This window comes from Petaurus breviceps, unplaced genomic scaffold (genome assembly GCF_028583685.1).
Source record: "Petaurus breviceps papuanus isolate PSGF00001 unplaced genomic scaffold, PetGlider_PUasm1.0 90925, whole genome shotgun sequence".
NCBI classification, from domain to species: domain Eukaryota; kingdom Metazoa; phylum Chordata; class Mammalia; order Diprotodontia; family Petauridae; genus Petaurus; species Petaurus breviceps.
Window position 1 is genome coordinate 22,214,060 of NW_027187380.1, and position 20,562 is coordinate 22,234,621.

At 36.4% G+C, this 20,562-nt stretch overlaps 1 protein-coding gene across 7 annotated transcripts in view; it reads left to right on the forward strand.

Annotated features, from left to right (window-relative positions):
- LOC138152591 (ATP-binding cassette sub-family A member 10-like) overlaps positions 1 to 20,562 on the forward strand; it is a 159,126-nt gene that overhangs the window by 46,901 nt on the left and 91,663 nt on the right. For all 7 annotated transcript variants that reach the window (XM_069076546.1, XM_069076547.1, XM_069076545.1 and 4 more), the window contains 3 exons: positions 5,392 to 5,557; positions 9,651 to 9,709; positions 13,302 to 13,412. In XM_069076546.1, the coding sequence (XP_068932647.1) occupies positions 5,392 to 5,557; positions 9,651 to 9,709; positions 13,302 to 13,412 (336 nt within the window). The remainder of the gene's footprint in view (positions 1 to 5,391; positions 5,558 to 9,650; positions 9,710 to 13,301; positions 13,413 to 20,562) is intronic.

Here is a 20,562-nt window from a genome sequence, read left to right on the forward strand (position 1 = left end):
GTGCTCTTGCTTGCTGAGCCACCTGGCCAAAGTTGAACTATTAACATTCCTACATGGAAAAACAATAATTGTAACTTATGATACTTTTCTCAGTAGTTGAAGGGTTTAGAAATATATATATATATTATATATCTCTCTTTATATGAGGGTATGCGGGCATATGAATACATATGTGAATGTGTGTATATATGTTTACAGGTATACATAGATAAAGGGCACAGGACCAATTTAACAGGAAGGGATGATACTTAAAAGGTGAAATTAAGAGGTGAGAACAACTCTTCTGGAAATGAGGTGCCTTCATAGTGAAATTAGTCATATTTTAAAACAAAGAAACATTCTCCTCATAAGAAGAGAGGGTTTCCAGAAATTCAGCCCCATAGTTTAACATTTTTGCTGATTAAAAAAAATGAATGTTGCCAAAGTAGTTAGGCGGCACCGGACAGATAGAGCACTGAACCTAGAGTTAGGAAGATCTTACTTTAAATCTAACCTCATAGCTTTGTGACCATGGGCAAGTTATTTAACTTCTGTTTGCCTTTTTTTCCTTATCTGTAAAAATGGGGAAAATTATAACATCTACCCCCTAAAATTCCAGTGAAGATAAAATGAGATAATATTTGCAAAGTGCTTTGTAAACAAATGCTAGTTATTATCATTTCTGGAAACTTCTCTTTAGATACCCTGCTTGCATCTTAAATTTAATTTGTCTAAATCTGAAGCCTTCCTTTTACTTTTAAAATCCCCCCTCTTAACTTTATTTCTGTTCATCATCATCCATTCAGTCATCTGGAATCTTAGAAACATCTTTAATTCTTCCCTCTCCTTCACTTCCCATATTCAAATACTTCCTATCATCTGTGGGTCCTACTTCAGTTAATATCTCTCTCCTATATTTCCTCTTTTCCTCTTCCATTCCATTCCACTTCCCTTCCTCATAACCCATTGCTTGAACTACTTGAATATCTTCTAAATAATTTTCCATTCTCTCATCTTTCCCATCTCCAATACCTTCTTTACATTGACATTACTGCAATTTGCCTAATGTATAGCTCTGATCATTTAGAGTTCTGATCACTCTAACCACTACTCTTCTATTCAAAAGCCTTTAATAATTTTCCATTGCCTATAACTCTCTTTTCAAAGATACTATGCAATCTGTCCCTAACCCACATTTTCCCATCTCTCTCTATCTTTTAGAATGCAGCAGAGCAGAGTGAGAAGGCTAAGAATAAAGGGAAAGGCTTTCTCTCCCTCAGCTCTACTGCAGGACTGGACAAAACTTCCACCAATGTAGACTGGCTTGCATCACTTAGAGGCTAAATAGCTTGTACACTATGACCTTACATCTTTCTAAGTCTCACCTTCTTTCCATTATTTCATGCTGGTTCTAACATATTAATTATTTCACACATTTATCATAAGTAATGGTTAAAGTGTTAATCACCTAGGACTGGCCTGCTAATGATGAACCTTTCTAAACTTACCCTATGGCAGTCCTTGGAAAGTAAACATTCTGTGTCAGCAGGGCTATACTAATAAAGCCTTTCAGAATAGTTGAATCTACTAGAATTTACATTTGGCTATCATGGCTTTTGAGAACACACCATAGATCAACTGAAGTATCAAATAATCCATCAATCAATTAATCAACAATAATTCATTAAGTGGCACTATATATAAGTCACTGTCTTAGGTAATAGGGAGAACAAAATAGTTCCTATCCTCAAGGAGCTTGTAATCAGTTGAGTGGTTCAATTTGTGAATATAAAAGTAAATACAGTTATCTCTTTCACATTGTGGAGGTTAGAATGTTTTGCCCCTTTGATCCAGAAAATCCAGGTGAAATGTTTTTACTCTCCCTTTGTATTAGAGAAAAAGTCTGATTTTTTTCCTTTTTCTGTTATGGGGTACCTTTTTTTTTTAAATTTGGGTTAAGTATTTATTTGGCTCTGTGTCGTCTGCCAGCCTTCAAAAGTTGTCTTTCGCTCCACAAAACTCCCCCCAAATTCCCAATTAATTTCTTATACCAACCCATGATATATTGAAACCTTGATGGGGATAGTGGGAGAGATAGCTGTACAAGACATATAGACATTGAATCCAAGGTCATCTTGGAGGAGAAGGTATTAACAGCTGTTACACAATCTACATACCAGTTCTGGTTCTGCCAGTAACTAGAGAAGTTGCTTTACCTTTCTGGGTCATAGTTTTTTCCAAATCTGTAAATTGAAGGGGTTGGTTTACATCTCTCCAGGTTCTAAAATATTCTACCAATAGACCAAAACATTTCCAAGGTTGAAAGGCTTTTAAAAATGTACTTCTAAAAATAAGGGATCAGGTTGGTTGTTGTCCTTTATTCACGAAGAGGAATAAGTTCACACAGTGTTTTCATACATATTATCACATTTGATCTCACAATAACCCTGCAAGGTATGCAGAGAAAAATTTTTCGCTCAATTGTATAAATAACAAAGGCTTAGAGAGCTTAACCTACCTAAAGGTGATTTAGGTAATAATGAAGCCAAGGCTTCTATTTCTGTTCAATATTTCTATACTTTCTATTCAAAAGCCTTTAATAATTTTCCATTGCCTATAACTCCCTTTTTAAAGATTCTATGCAATCTGTCTCTAGCCCACATCTTTTTCTGAACTATTCTATTAAAAATATAGTTTTTCTCATTCAAGTCTACTGTTGTTCAGTAGTGTTCCACTCTTGGTGACTGCATTTGGGGTTTTCTTGCCAAAGGTACTGGAGGGGTTTGCCATTTGCACCTCCAGTTCATTTTATAGATGAGGAACTGAGGTATACAGGGTTAAGTGACTTTTCCAGGGTCACACACCTAGTAAGTGCCTGAGGCTAGACTTGAACTCATGAAGATGTGTTACTGATTCCAAGCACAGTGCTGTCTCTCCACTATGCCACGTAGCTGTCCTCAAGTCTTGTCTTCTATCTCCTATATGCCACTACAAAAATACAGTACACTATTTTCCACAAACTTTAGGTTAATTGCATCTCATTTTCTTAACAATTCAATGGCAATTTTAAAAAATGTCCTTAGTTTCTCTTCTCTCTCTGTGTTTCTATTTTAAACACTATCCTGACCAATATTCTCAGACTATAAAATCCTTGAGAACAGATGTTGTTTTTTTTTTTTTACCTTTCTTTGTATCCTCAGTCATGGTGCCTGGTACATTTTGGACACTTGATAAATTGATTGACTAGTTAATTAATTTCCTGTATTATTTTGTGCATTTCTATTCTTTACTATTTCTCTTGATTCTTAACTTCTATTCCCCAAGACAGCATTTACTTCATCCTTAAAAAAAAAGAAAGGGACCTTCACTAGATCTTGGCATCCCCTAAAATTACTGCCCTATATTTGTCTTTCTTTTCACAGTCAAAATTCTAGAAAAGTTGACTTTTTTTTTCCCATTTCCTTGCATACTCATTTCTCAAGTCCTTAGAATCAAGTTTGCTATTTCACTACAACTAAAAGTGATGTTCTCTCCAAAGTTATTACTTGCTAAATCTTAAGGTCTAAATCTACCTCTCAGGGATGTTGTGAGATTCACATAAGTTAACATATTTAAAGTGCTTTGCAAACCTTAAAGCACCACATAAATGTCACTTATAAGCATCCTCATCATTTTGTTCTTCTTCATCTTTTTCTTGTTAATCTTCATCTTCTTTTTCTTCTTCTTTAGATAGAAATTGTCCTGGGACTCTTCACTATACTGCTATTTTTTAAAAATGGAATATTATACAAACTATTGTACTGGAAGAGAAGATAACTGCTTTTCTAGTTGAATAAAAGTTTTGGTATATAAGTTCATCATCCTCTGGAGGCTCACTGAAAGCATCCTTGGTATAGAACTCCAGTAGTAGACAGGCCTATGGAAATAATATGCACTTCCTCTGTCCCACATGATTTTGATTTACTCAATTTGGTTGACATATTTTGAAAGCTTTTTGTTCAATGTAACTAAGAGATTATTAGTATTTGGCATAGTGATGGTCATGAAAAATGCTGGTTTTTTTTTTTTTACAAATAATTATTGCTTTTTATTAATGTCATTAATAATCTCATTAGCTATTATAACTCAGTTATCTCTATGCAAATGACTCACAGATTTTTATCTTTAGTGCTAGCCTATCTCCTGAATACCTATTGAGTAGGTACAACTGGATGTTCCATAGCAGCACAAACTCACCTTGTCCAAAACTCATCTTTATCTTCCATGCTATGCCTGCTTCTCCTCCAAATGTCTGTTTTCACTGAGAGCACATCATTCTGTCAGCTTCCAGCAAATTGGGAAGACCCTTTATGGAGGATCTGAAGGCAAGAATCTTGAAGGATGAGTAGGCATGGTAGTTGCTACCTCCAGTCAATGGAATGAATGAGTGTATCACTGAGGCCAATAATCCAATGAAGTAGAATGGGTTAATCAAGAAAATATGTTTGATGAATTCAGCTTAATCAGTTTACAGGCACTGAACTTTTGTTTGGGACATTTGATTGACATCTTCCCCCACTCAGGGCATGGATGGGATGTACTTGTGGCACTTTGTTAAGAAGACAAAAGATAACTCCTGATTAGGCTCTAGAACTAGGACTGCCAGACACCTTTTTACTTTAACTTAATCAGTTAGTATTCAGCAAGGACTCTTAAATTGCTTTTCCCTTCCACTTTTTTTTTAAAGAGCACAGCAGATGCAGGGAAGAGGCCTTATCACATCTTCAGCACCACCACCATGATTAATGGATACCTTGAGGCAGAACACATGGGAGCTGCATGTGTCTGCCTGAGCCTATATAGCCCAAGAGGAGAGTTCCTGGACATGTTTCACTTTTCTTTCTACCCCCTTTCCCTTCACTCCCACTATTATTTCAGGTAGAAACTAAAGACTTCAGAGTGAAGTTTAAGAGGTGACTGGTCCTGGAAGAGGGGTAGAGTTTCCAGAAAAAATATATATGTATTGCTACTCAGTTGGCCTTAAAGGGAAATTAAAGGGACTCTTCATTTGTTTCAGTTGTGTCTGACTATAACCCCATTTGGGCAAAGATACTGAAATAATTTACCATTTCTTTTTACAGCTCATTTTATAGATGAGGAAACTGAAATAAACAGGGTTAAGTGACTTGTCCAGGGTCACACAGTTAGGAAGTGTCTGAGTTCTGATTTGAACTTGGGTCCTCCTGACTTGAGGTAGAGACCTCTATCCACTATGCCACCTATTTGCCCTATTTATACCAGTTAGCCTAAAGAAATGCATGGGATTAAAAGGAATATTAAAATAAAAAGGTACATGTTATGAAATGCTACTTTAGGATAGGCTGCTTTAATTATTGTGATCTGACATCCAATATTTAATTCTGTCCCTGTTAGATGAATATGGACAGTGGCAATCTCCCTTGTTTTTCCTTAAGTCTTCATTTTGGTTCCAAAAAAGAAAAACTGTTCATGAGGTTCTGGAGAATGAAATCAACCCTGAGCATTACTCTGACTCTTTTGAACCAATATCACCAGAATTCCATGGAAAAGAAGCCATCAGGTAAACAATTTTTCAAGCATACAAACTGACATCAGTACACTACAGACAGATTTAGAGGATATTTTGAAGCATCCATGCTATAACTTTCCTCTGAACTGGTCTTCTGAAAGGATACTTGGTCCTTTCCTATCAATATTTCAAAGGAAAATTTCTCTAAAATATATGTATTTCAACATTTAAATTTATTACATCTGTGTAATAGTTCTAAGCATGATTTTACATTGCCCATGATTGTAGTCTATTTTCTTTTTACTCAGCTTCTGTCTTTTACCTTGGTTCTCCTTTTTTTCTGCTCTGTCTTGTTTCTTACTCTGCCTCCTATTTCTTTTTTCTAAGCTAATCTTTTTTTCTCTTTTCTCTTCTCTTCTTATTCTTTCTTTCTTTTTTGAGATGGGAGTATAAGAGAGGGCACTGAGAAGTAAGGAAACAACTTAAATCTGAAGGGAATATTGCAGCCATGTGTATATTTTATAATTTATTGTGTACCACTTTAAATTTGATTTAAAAAATTAAATTCTTTTCTTTTAACAAACAACTTGAAGGAGAGGAAATATTTCACTTAGTAGTTTTATTTTTTGTAAGTACTTGTGGGACTCTAATAAGAAATTCTTCTAAAGTGACTATTACCTCTTTTCTCCAAAATAAAACCTTAGGGAAGACAGGATACTACTTTGATCCTCTATGGCAGGGGAGGTATGGGATCCTTCTGATCAGTGACCAATTAAGGGATTGACTGATGCTGACCATATTATTTTCTCAAATTGAGACAAAGTTTCCCCCCCCCCCCCCCAATATTATTATATGATTCCTGAGAATAGAGTGGGAAGCTGGGACTATCCCTTCCCTGAGACTCTTTTTGAAATTATGGGGTCCCTTTGGATACAGGATGTAAGAAATTAAGGTTTTTCTCTACCTTGCACCTCCTGTGCCCTCTACTTCCCAACTCATTCTTCCTTCCCATTTCTAGTATCCCCAGGGGCCAACTAGGGCTTAGTGGTTTCTTTTCTTCTGCTGTCTTTTTCATTCTGTACTGTCAATGGTAAAAGGGTGAATACTCTGTACTTTACACTGAAGATGGACTAAAAAAAATCTCTGTGTATATGGAGACAACAATAAAACCACCTTGGGCTGTTAAATCATCAACAGCAACAACAAATTAATGTAAGGAGAATAACTAGGAAAGGATGAAAAGCCGACCAAGAGAAAGGATAAAGGACAAAAAGATGGGAGCGGGCAAAGTGAAAGCCCCACATTTCCTAGGACCCAAACTCTCTCAAATGAGATTGTGTCTCATCTGTTCTGCAAAACCCTCCAGGCTTAATATGGGTACTGCAGCCCATATTAATATCTTCCTACTCTGAACAACTAAGTGATAAATGCACTTATTTAAATTTTGCAGAGTAGAATGTAAGAATTTAGGAATAATAGAAATGGACTTTTATCTTGTCATATCCTCTTATGTGTATAATTGTAAGCTGATTGAGAGCAGGGACAATTTCTCACACCTTTAATTTGTCTCCTATGATATTTAGCACAGTTTAAGGAATGAAATAGATACTTCTATTGATTTATATAACACTATCATAGAAACAGGTATAGAAAATAGAGCTTAATGATCACTTTTCTGGATGAATTACAACCTTAAAAGTACCCAGAAAGTAACAGTTTCATTGGGATTTTTTATAAATGATCTGGAAGTAAAAATCCTCAGTGAGTTCTATAAGTGTTTCAATAATATTAAGCTATTCTGATGAATGAAATGTTATACCAACAGGGATTATTTACAAGAACTCATGAAAAACTCTGTAAATTATTGAAAAGGGGGTAAAATGCACCCCAATTTAGATAAATGTAAGGTAATTTTACAAAGATAAATAATACAAAATATATATTAAGATTATGTTTTCTGAGCTATGGTTTATAACCCAAGAAGAATATCCTAGAAGTCATTGATGACTCAACTGAAGGCATCCACTGAATGTGTTGTTAGGGTCAAAATTCTGGGCATTTTATGAAAGACTTGTATATTTTAAATGGAACTTTAGCCTATCCTCCTACAGGTAAATCTTCACAAAATAATTTCTTATGCAAATTTACAAAAAATATAGATTTGGCCATGATTTGTTTGCATTATGAAATTTCTCTTCATTTTTCAGTAGCAAATCAATAAGGACAATTAACATTTCGGTTTAAAAATATTCTATGAATATGTGTTTTCAGGAACATGTTTCTTGCATAAAGCAAGGCACAGCTGTTAAAAATATAGTGTACGTGAAATAAATGTGGAACAAAATTAGAAAAGACCAAGAAAAAGTAATTAAAATGATCAAGAATAAGAAACATGTTTCATATGAGGAGGGAAGACCATCAAATTAGAATTCTTCAGTTTATAAAGATATAAGCTGATTGAAGACCTATTAAACATAAAGGGTACAGAAGGAGCTTTCCATTGAAGTCTTGCTCTGGTGCCTCATTTCAACATGGAGGAGATCTTAAATCTTCAAAGACTGTACCATCAGAGAAAGTCCTACCAACCTAGAAGGGCTTCCGATGAAATAAACTAGTAGTGATTGTATGGTTTATTTTTGTTTGTTTTAAATCTGAGGGCCAGACTAGCAAAGTTGTAAAAAGCTCATTATGAGAAGTTTAGTCATTGGATGACAAAACTTTTGGCCTCCAGACCTCATGAAAAGCATGGAGGCATTTTAATCTATGTTGGTAGAGAGAGTAGCCAACCTGATGAACTCATGCATTTTTGGAAATATCTATGTATGGGTATGATGAAGGTAGACATGGCTTCTAAATTATGGAACACTAGAACTAGGGAGTTACTTTTTGAAACTTGAAAAGTTTATTTTAAGATGAACTTGACAATTCTACTTTTCCTGACAAGTGGTAAATATGTGGAGTCATTTGGATTAAATGATCTCCAAGGTCCCTTCTGGCTCTAAATTTGTGAATCAATGATCTCCAAGAGGTTTTAGCAGCAGTAGTATCGTTCAGTCCTAGGGAGTGACTGGTAACTAAAAATGACTCTGAGAATAAGGTCTGGGTCTAAGACAATCTGCCTCATGATAAAACCAAGTGATACCCATGGGGGAAACAGATTCTTTGAATGAACCCAGATGGTTTTATCTTCATATATAAAGAGTACAAATTTCTAGGAATAAGGATGAGCCTTCACCTCCAAGAGAACTATGTATGGTCAAGGACCTTTAAGGTCAAGAGAATTTCACCCTTAGATTAGACCATTCTTTCATGGTCATGCTGGAGTCCGATGGAGCAGATTCAGGAGAACCAATTTTCTGTGCCTCAGAAATTGGCAAACATTATAAATGAGGGACTGATTTATTGTTTGGTTGTTTACACTTAAGAAAGTGATGGAGAAAATGTCAATAATAAAGATTAAAATTTTAATTAATTAGTTATAATTAGATATTTTATTTCCCCCAATTACATGTAAAAGCAATTTTTGACATTTGTTTAAAATTTTTTTTCCGAATTCTCTTCCTCTCCCCCTTCTCCCCTCCCATTGAGAAGGCAAGAAATTTGATATAGGCTACACATATGTAATCATGCAAAGCATATTTCCATGTTAGCAATGTTTTGAAAGTAAACACATACAAAAAACCCGAGAAAAATAAAGAAAGTAAAGACAAAGTCTGCCTTGATCTGTATTCAGACTACACCAATTTTTTCTCTGGAGATGGAGACCATTTTTCATCATAAATCCTTCAGAATTGTTTTGGATTGTTGTATTCCTGACAATAGCCAACTCATTTGCATCACAATCATATACAACTTATTCAGTCACTCCCTAATTGGTGAACATCCTCTCAATGTCCAATTCTTTAATGTAGATTAAATTAAAAGCTTGTCATATGTATATTTTGCTAATTTTATTTTATCTGGGAGTCACTAACTTTGAAGTTTGGAAACCTTGTTGCAGAATCCTCAAAATACAGCATGTGGGAAGTAGAACTTTTGTTTACTATGCCTCTCTCAGTTCACCTCTGAATTATATTATTTATACTTCAAGATTTTAGTTAGCATATGCTATGTGATCATGAAACATTATTCACTTTTCTTTCAGAATCAGAAACATTCGAAAAGAATATAAAGGGAAGCCTGAAAAAGTAGAAGCTTTGAAAGGTAAAGAGCAAAATTTCATTATATATATATAATGTTATATTAACAATTGATTGTTTATGTAGATTAATTTTTTTCTCTTGGTGGATGACCACAAATGAACAAAGTAGGTTAGAGACAGGAGAATCAGGAATCAAAGAGAAATTTAATTTCAATGTTGATGAGGGATGGCTTCCAATAGGTTCAGCAGGAACTCTGATCTTTATCTTAAGACCAGAAAACCTGAGATTCAGTCTTGAAAGAGTTCAGCCCAAGCCAACCTGGAGTCAGAGTTGTAAAAGTTTATTGTACGCTTTACAGCGGGGCAACAGTCCTTTAGAGGACCTGCAACCTCAAAGGGGTAGAATTAAGGTTTTTATAGGGTAATCCATAGTAGAACCCATGCCAATTATGCTAACTAGGTGATTAAGGATGGGATTAGGGAGGAGTTAAGGTGGGGACAGTGTTTAAAGGAACATGCATTTTTAATGTAACTGCTCAGGCGTTTTGCCCATGATTCACTGGGAAAAAGCCCAAGGTGGGGGGGGGGGGCGCTACCTGGAGGTGTGGTTTTAGGCTTGAAACGTCATTAAGATGGCTAGTGGTCTAGGGCTGATGGAGAAGTGTCCAGTCTGCCACCCATCAGTGTCATGTTTGACAAGGTTGATGTCTGAAAACCAAGGCTAACTGAGACTCAATAAGCTAAGGGGCTAACGAAGAGATAGGATCCTGAAGGATTCATTGAGGCAGCCAAGGAGTAAACCTAGAGATAGGGTACTGAAGGATTTACGGGGGCAGTGGGACACTATACAAGGGGGAGATAACAGTTGCCTGAACTGGAATGTTTATAGATACTTTTGTGAAGGATTCATAGGAATAGTTTGTTATTGCTCCAAGCTGAGATAGTTGTTGCTGGGCAGAGTTATTGCTCTGAGACTGGGGTGGGGCTGGGTAGTATGATTTTACAAACTGGTTTTACAGACTGATGTTACAAAGTGGTATTACAAATTGAGTTTACAAATATAGATCCCAAGCACCCCATCATTACTGATGTTACAAATTGGTATTACAAATTGAGTTTACAAATTGATTTTACAAACATAGATCCCAAGCACCCCATCAATGTGAGGGAAATGACTTGCAAGCAAGGACATATGTGTGGGGACCCTGCCCCTAGTAGGGAGGGACCTGAGGCAGTGTGGGGGATATCTTAATACTCATACCAATCGTTACACAGTGAGCTGTGGCCCTGACAATGAGGAAAAACAGCAACAATATGACAAGTTTGATGTATAGCAGGGCTTTATAACTTTAACAAGGATACAGCAGGTGCTTGTCCAAGCTCAGTGAACACTGATCAAAGCAATATACAATATACAATAATTATATAATTTTGCCAGAAGGTGAGATCGTCCAGAGGGTGAACACAAAGGATTGCTGTTATACCAAGCTCAGGGCACAGCCTACTTGCTGGACCTTTGCTCTGGAAAATAGGGTGTCTGACTGGATGTGGATTAAGACGTTGGTGTGATGGATAGGAAAGAAATGAGGGTGGTAATGACGAGTTTAAAATTTAAAACATAAAACTCTGGGATCTTTGAAGTATAACTTGTCCAAATACATTTATATCATTGTCACTATAGACTGGGGTTGGGCTAGAGATCACTTGTCATTATATGGTCCTGGGGGCATCTAGGTGGTGTAGTGAATATAGCACCGGCACTGGAGTCAGGAGGACCTGAGTTCAAATCTGGCTTCAGACACTTGAGATGCTTACCAGCTATGTGACCCTGGGCAAGTCACTTAACCCCAATTGCCTTGCGTTCCCCCCTACCAAACAGCAACAACAACAACAAACATTAAATGGTCCCTACTATAGTCCCAGGCAGGTATTGGGGTTAGTGTTGTGAGAGTCTTACCTCTAAAGACAGGAGTCAGTATCTTTTTCTTGTCTTGGTGTCTTTACACCTAAATTCTATTTATAACTTTACACCAGAGTCCTGTGGAATATAACTTAAAACTTATATTTGCCTTATGTCAAGGGCATACAAAAAAGAGAGTATAAAATTATTCAATTTGGATTAAGGATGGGGCAGTTGGAGTTTAAAGGTTTTGACTCATTAAATAATGAGAAGACAAGACTCATTGGGAAAGACCTTACTATTGGGAAAGATTGAAAGCAAAAAGAAAAGGGGACAGCAGAGGATGAGATGGCTAGACAGTGTCATGGAAACAACAAACATGAACTTGGACAGACTTTGAAAGATAGTGGAGGCTTGGAAATCTGTGGTGCATAGGGGTCACAAAAAGTTGAACATAAATGACTGAATAATAAATTGATTTTTCTTCCTCATAGAAGATAGAATAAAAATACAAAAGACTACTAAGTACACATTGACAAAGAGTCATTATTTAAAAAACAATTATTGTAATGATAATAATAGCTAGCATTTAAATAGTGCTTTAAGGTTCAGGAATCCTTTACAAATATTATCCCATCATATATTCACAACAACCCTTGAAGGTAGATACTATTATTATTCCCACTTTAATGATAAGGAAACTGAAGCAGATAGAGGTATAGTGGTTTGCCCAGAGTCACACAGCTAGTTGGGGTCTGAGTGCAAATTTGAACACAGGTCTTCCTGTCTTTAGGTTTAGTGCTTAGATATTAAAACATAACAAACATTTCACCTTCACCTTGTTTCTGCCTTGTCCAAAAAATACCTTCAAAGTTTGCGTCTTCTGCCAAGCAAGAGTATTGCTTTAATTCTTACTCTTGTTTGTGATCATCTTCTCATCCAAGAAAAAAGTAGTTATAGAAAACATCCCCCACTGCCAATCTGTTCTAAGAGTGGGACCTAAGAGCTTCCAACCTCCGGAACACATAAGGTATATATCCAAGTCTAGAAACATCCATCTCAGGATTACTATTTGGTAACCTGTGTTCAGGTAAAAGAAACAAAATAGATGAAGCATTTAGGGGTTAAAGGTGCAGGGCAGGTCTAGTCAAAACTAATTTTCTTATGGACATTTGAACAGTTGCCATAGCTTCCAGGGAAAGAGAGAGCGATCTTCCCCACCTCACAGGAAATCTAAGAGAGAATTCCAAGCCTTCTATACAGTACAGACAAAGATGAGATCGAGAACAGAAGTTGTTTCCTGTGAAAGTCAACTGAGTAGACAGCTCTTCTTGACTCAGTGATCAGTCCTCCCTGATAGAGCTGGCACTTCAGGAAGCCAAGGAATTGTTATGCTATCTCAAACTTCTTCGATGCTGAGCATGTGTATCCCCCAGAAGTGTTGCCCAAAGCAACTCAATTCAGGTCCATGCATACTCCTTCAGATGAGTCCTAACTTTGTTCTGTTATTAAAACAAAACACAACAAAAAAATAAAAAAAATGAAAACATCAGAGAAATGCAGTCAGTTTATTTTGTCTTATTCCAGATTCCTTTATCTCCCTTTTCCTCCACAGTGCACTCTCCCTGGCCCCCCGCCAGCCTCCCCTTCATGCCTCCCATGGCCAAGCCATGCCTAGTGGCCTGGAAGACACAAAATTCTGTCTATTTCTAACATCTCAGATAAAAAGTAGATTTTTCCTGTTTTAATTTCAGGTTTACTACTGGATATCTATGAAGGCCAGATCACTGCAATACTTGGTCACAGTGGAGCTGGGAAATCAACCCTGTTAAACATTCTTAGTGGACTGTCTGTTCCAACAGAAGGTGAGAGAATCATTTCACAAAGGCAGATTGTCTGATAAAGCAACAAATCATGCAGGAGCCAGTAGATAGCATTCTCCCAAAGTAGATGCTTGCCAGAAGGTACTAAAAATTTCTCTAAGCTATACTTTTACTAAGTTATGTCATCTTCATTTGGAAAAAATATTGTCTGGTTTTTATTTATTTATTAATTTGTTTGTTTACGTTTAGTTTACAAGATTCAATTCCGCAATTCCTTGAGTTTCAAATTCTGTCCCCCTCCTTCCCGTTCCCCCCCATGGTGGCATACAGTAAAGTATAGGATCTGTAAATACTTTCACATTAGACATTAGTCAGGTTATAAAGACGGATTGTATCAGATAGAATGAAAAATGGTAAAGAGGAAATAAAATCAAAAAAGAGAAAAAGAAAAAGATCAGGTAGTTTGCTTCAATCTGGATTCAAACTCAGTTCTTTCTAGTTCTTTCTCTGGATGTAGTTATCTGTCCCATCATGAGTCTTTTGGGATTGATTTATATTCTCAGCATTGCTGAGAAGAGTCCAGTCTATCAAAGTTGGTCATCACACATACGTTGTGTCTGTAATTGTGTACAAATTTCTCCTGGTTCTACTCTTCTCATTCAGCATCAGTTTGTATAAGACTCTCCAGGTAAATATGAAGTCCATCTGCTCCTCATTTCTTATAGCACAATAGTATTCCATAACATGCATATACCACAACTTGTTCATCCATTCCCCAATTGATGGGCACCCCCTTAATTTCCAATTCTTTGCTACCAGAAAAAGAGCTGCTATAAATATTTTTGAACATATGGGTCTTCCTCCCACTTCTATGATCTCTTTGGGATATAACTTTAGAAGTGGTATTGCTGGGTATGAAATTATTTATAGTCCTTTGGGCATAATTCCAGATTGCTCTCCAGAAAGGTTAGATCAGTTCACAACTCCACCAGCAATGCATTGGTGTTCTAATTTGCCCACATCCTCTCCAGCATTTGTCATTTTCCTGTTTTGTCATCTTAATCTGACTGGTAAGATGTGGTACCTCAGAATTGCATTTCTCTAATCAATAGTGATTTAGAGCATTTCTTCATGTGCTTATAGATATCTTTAATTTCTTTGTCTGAAAATTCCCTGTTCATATCCTTTGACCATTTATCAATTGGGGAATGACTTGTATTCTTATAGATTTGACTCAATTCTCTGTGTATTTTAGAAATGAATCTTTTATCAGAGACATAGATTGTAAAAATTCTTTCCCAATTTCCCACCTCCCTCTTAATCTTGGTTACATTGGTTTTGTTTGTACAGAAGCTTTTCAATTTAATGTAATCAAAATTATCCATTTTACATTTTATAATGCTGTTTAATTCTTGTTTAATCATAAAGTCTTTCCCTCTCCACAATTCTGACAGGTAAACTATTCCTTGTTTTCTGAGATTTCTTAAACTATCAGCCTTTATACCTAGATCATGCACCCATTTAGACTTGATTTTGGTATATGGTGTTAGATAATGGTCTATGCCCAAACTGGCATACTATATTCCAGTTTTCCCAGGAGTTTTTGTCAAATAGTGAGTTCTTATCCCCAAAACTGGGGTCTTTGGATTTATCAAACAATAGATTACTATAGTCACTGACTGCTGAATCTTGTGTTCCTAATCTAGTCCATTGATCCACTACTCTAATCCTCAGCCAGTACCATGTACTTTTGATGACTGCTACTTTATAATACAGATTGAAATCTGGTATAGTTAGTCCACCTTCCCTAGCACTTCTTTTCATAAATTCCCTTGATATTCTGGACCATTTCTAATTCCAAATGAATTTTGTTGCTATTTTTTCTAGCTCTGTAAAGTAGATTTTTTGGTAAATTGATTGGTATGGCACTAAATATAAAATTTAATTTAGGTGAAATTGTCACTTTTATTATATTAGCTTGACCCAGCCACAAGCAATTGATATTTTTTCCAATTAGTTAGATCTGACTTTATTTGTGTGAAAAGTGTTTTGTAGTTGTGATCATATAGGTCCTGGGTTTATTTTGGCAGATAGATTCGCAAATATTTTATAATATCTACAGTAACTTTAAATGGGATTTCTCTTTCTATTTCTTGCTGTTGAATTTCATTAGAAATATATAGGAATACTGAGGATTTATGTGGGTTTATTTTATATCCTGCAACTTTGCCAAATTTATTTATTGTCTCAAGTAGGTTTTTACTTGATTCTCTAGGACTCTAAGTATATCATCATATCATCTACAAAGAGTGATAGTTTGGTCTCTTCTTTGCCTAATTTGATTCCTTTGATTTCTTTTTCTTCTTTAATGGCTACTGTTAATATTTCTAGTACCAGATCGAATAAGAGGAGTGATAGTGGACACCTTGTTTCAACCCTGATCTTATTGGAAATGCTTCTAGCTTACCCCATTACATAAAATATTTGCTGATGGTTTTAAATAGATGCTACCTATTATTTTAAGGAAGGCTCCATTTATTCCTATACTTTCTAGTGTTTTTAATAGAAATGGATGTTGAATTTTGTTAAAAGCCTTTTTTTGCATCTATTGAGATAATCATGTGGTTTCTGCTAGTTTTATTGTTGAAATGATCAATTATACCGATGGTTTTCCTAATATTAAAACATCCTTGCATTCCTGGAATAAATCCTACCTGATCAAAGTGTATTATTCTTGAGATAAGTTGCTGTAGTCTTTTTGCTAATATTTTATTTAAAATTTTTGCATCTATATTCATGAGGGAGATTGTTCTATAATTTTCTTTCTGTTTTATCTCTTCCTGATTTAGGTATCAGTACCATATTTGTGTCATAAAAAGAATTTTGTAGGACTCCTTCTTCAGTAATTTTCCCAAATAGTTTGTAGAGTATTGGAATCAATTGTTCTTTAAATGTTTGATAGAATTCACTACTAAATCCAGCTGGCCCTGGAGATTTTTTTCCTAGGGAGTTGACTGATGGCTTGTTCAATTTCTTTTTCTGAAATGGGGCTATTTAAGTGATTTACTTCCTCTTCAGTTCATCTGGGCAACTTGTATTTTTGTAAATATTCATCCATTTCCCTAAGATTGTCAAATTTATGTGCATAGAAATTGGGAAAAATAATTCCTAATTATTGTTTTGATTTCCTCTTCTTTGGAGGTAGATTCACCCTTTTCATTTTTGATACTCATAGTTTGGTTTTCTTCTTTTTTTTATCACTTTGACTAAGGGTCTATCAATTTTATTGGTTTTTTTCATAAAACCAGCTCTTAGTTCTATTTATTAATTCAATAGTTTTCTTAATTTCAATTTTATTAATCTCTCCTTTGTTTTTCAGTATTTCTAATTTAGTATTTAATTGGAGATTTTGAATTTGTTCTTTTTTCTAGGTTTTTCAATTGCTTGCCCAATTCATTGACCTCCCTTTTCTCTAATTTAATCATGTATGCACTCAGGGATGTAAAACTTCCCCTAAGAACTGCCTTTGCTGCATCCCACAAATTTTGGTATGTTGTCTCATTATTATCATTCTCTTGAATGAAATTACTCATTGTTTCTATAATTTCTTGTTTGACCCACTCATTCTTTAGGATTAAATCGTTTAATTTCCAATTAGTTTTTAATCTGTCTTTCCATGGCCCTTTATTGCATGGAATTTTTATTACATCATGATCTGAGGATGCATTTAATATTTATGCCTTTCTGCACAGAATTGTGAGGTTTTTATGCCCTAGAACATGGTCGGTTTTCAATATGTGCCATGAACCGCTGAGAAGAAAGCATATTCCTTTTTATCCCCATTCAGTTTTCTCCAGAGATCTATCATATCTAGACTCTCTAAAATTCTATTTGCCTCCTTAACTTCTTTCTTGTTTATTTTGAGGTTGGACTTATCAAGTTCAGAGAGGGGGAGATTAAGGTCCCCCACTAGTATAGTTTTGCTATCTATTTCTTCCTCTAATTCCCTTAATTTCTCCTCTAGGAATTTGGATGCTATACCACTTGGTGCATATATGTTAAGTAATGATATTGCTTCATTCTCAATAGTGCCTTTTAGCAGGATATAGTTTTCTTCCTTTTCTCTTTTAATTAGATCTATTTTTGCTTTTGCTTTATCTGAGATAAGGATTGCTACCCCTGTGGTTTTTTTTTACTTTAGCTGAGGCATAATATATTCTACTCCAGCCTTTTACCTTTACCCTGTGGGTATCCCTTTGTTTCAAATATTTTTCTTGTAGACAGCATATTGTAGGATTATGGTGTTTAATCCATTCTGCTATCTGCCTCTGTTTTATGGGAGAGTTCATCCCATTCACATTCACAGTAATGATGACTATCTGTCTCTTTCCCTCCATCCTATTCCCTCCCAGGGGAATGGTTTTGTTTCTTCCTTCTCTCGTCCCCTCCTTGAGGGTTTTCCTTTTGACCACCACCTCCCTCAGTGTTCCCTCTCTGTAACCCCCCTTCTTTTCCTACCCTCTCCCCTTACTACTATTTCCCTCCCCTCTAATCCCTTTTTATCCCTCCCTTACCTTCCTACTGCCTATAGGACACAATAGATTTTTAAACTTATCAGAGTATGTTATTTCCCCTTTGACCTCAAACCAATGAGAGCAAATTTCATGCAGTGCTCCTCTCCCTCCCTCCTTTCCCTCTATTTAATGAGTTTTCATGTCTTTTCACGTTAGAATCTTAAACTTAACTGATTATGTTGATCCTTTTTGAACCAGGACCAGTAAGAATAATGTTCAAATGATGTTCCTCTCCCTCTCTCCTTCCCCTCTACTATATTGTATTTTTAAGCCTCTTTATATGGCATGATTTATCTTTTTCTGTCTTGTCCTTTCTTTTTATCCCATTGCAGTCCCTTTGACCCCCTTTATAAGTTTTTTTTTTAATCATCAGGTTAGTTCATTTATACCCATCCCCTTTTAAGGGTCATGATAATCATATAAATTTTGATATTGACTTCTCATATAGTGATGTGAATCTTATTGCATCCCAAGTTATGTGCATGTGTGTGTGGGTGTGTGTGTGCGCATGTGTGTATTTGTGCGTGTGTGTTTTCCTTGTTTACCTTTTTATGTCTTTCTTGAGTCTTGTAATTGGAGAACACATTTTACATTGAGCTCTGGCTTTTTCATCAGGAGAGTCTGGAAGTCCCTTATTTCATTAAATGACCATCTCCTTGCCTGAAAGATTATGCTCAGTTTTGCTGGGTAGTTAAACCTGGGTTTCGATCCTAGCTCTTTTGCACTGTGAAATATCAAATTCCAATCACTCCGATCTTTTAATGTAGAAGTTTCTAGGTCCTGTGTAATCCTTACTGTAGTTCCACGATATTTGAATTGTTTCTTTTTGGCTGCTTGCAGTATTTTCTCCTTAATCTTGTAATTCTGGAATTTGGCTACTATATTTCTTGGAGTTTTCAATTTGGGATCTCTTTCAGGGGGAGTCTGGTGAATTCTTTCGATACCTATTTTATCTTCTGATTCCAGGACTTCAGGACAGTTTTCTTTGACAATCTTTTGGATGATGTTCTCCAGGCTGCTTTTTTCATCATGGCTTTCCAGTAGACCAATAATTCTTAAGTTATCTCTCCCAGATCTGTTCTCTAGGTCAGTTGTTTTTCCAGTGAGATATTTTACACTTTCTTTCAATTTTTCAATCTTCATGTTTTGTTTGATTGAGTCTTGGAGCATCATAGAGACCTGAGCTTTAATTTGATTGATTCTGTGTTTTAGTGAATTATTTTCTTTGGTTAGTTTTTGAAGGTCCTTTTTTAGGGAGGTATTTTCTCCAATTACTTCACTAATTTTACTTTTTAAGGATTTGTTTTCTTCAGTGAAACTTTTTTCCAATTTGGTCACTGTAGATTTAATTTTGCCTCCCTAATAAGGCCTTTAAAAGCTTTCTTTAGCTCCTCCAAGAATGCTTTTTGGGCTTGAGACCAGTTCATATTTCCTTCTGTGGTCTCAGGTGTGAGTATAGAGTCCATGTTGTCCTCTGTATTTGGTTGTTCTTGCTCACTACAATAAGCTCTAATTGATTTACTTGTCTTTCCCCTCTCCTTCTCAGCTTCCTTCCTTCCCATTGTAACTTCCTATTTCCTAATTTCTCAGGCTGGGAGAACCTAGGTGCCTGGTTTTTGGCTTTGTGTGCTGTAGTCTCTGGGTGTGTAGATTGAGGCCAAGGCAAGGGCTCTCAGTGTTTCCCCTGAGTTATGCTGATGCTCACAGAGTACTCTGTGGAGGAGGGGTGGTCTGGTCACTGGAGATTTCTGCCTCTATGCCCCTGGGCTACCACTCCAGCAGGTTTTTGCTGGTCAGGTGAGGCAGGGCTTGTTGGGACCCTCTTCTCTCCAGACTCCTTGCTGCCTCAGTTACACCCCTTCTCAATGACTGCCAAGCCCGAGGCTATTTCCTCTGTCTCAGGATTTCACTCTGGGTGGGATACTTATCTCTGGGTTTTCTAGGTCAGGGAGGGGGAATTGGAGCAGCCAGAGTTCACTTTGTCATCCTAGGCTCTGGAAAGTCAGGCAGGTGGTTTCTAAACCTCCAAGCTAGGGGCTGATAGCCCCAGTAGAAGCTGCTGTCTCTGCTGGGGGCCCCAAGCCCTCTCTTACCTGGCTCCAATGGATCCTCCTGACCCTTGGTGAGATGCTGGTGAGATGGCTGTGAATCACCCTTGGGGTGTGTGAGTCCTGCCAGCTGGGTCTCCTCTCTCTGCTGTAGTCTGCTCTCTTGTCCGAGCAGCTGCAGCCCCCACATGCTCTGCGTTCCCCCATCCAGACCCACGTGGGCACTTTCCTGGGCTGGATTCCGCATGCTCTGTCTCCCTATGGATTCTGACACTCCAAAATCCGTTCAGATTCACTTTTTAAAGTTTAGTGATGGGATTCATGGAGAAGCTTAGAAAAGTTACTGCTTCCATTCCACCATCTTGGTTCCACCCCTGTGTTTTTTTTTTTTTTTTTTTTAACATTCTATGAGGATGGTTATCTTCAGTCAACGGGTATTTCTGCAAAAATTAACATTTGTGTAAAAACCATTTTTTGTCGATGTAATTATGAGCATTTGTAAAATAACCCATCTTTTAAAAATCTATTATTTAGATAATCTATTAATAACAATATAGTTTGGAAATTCAT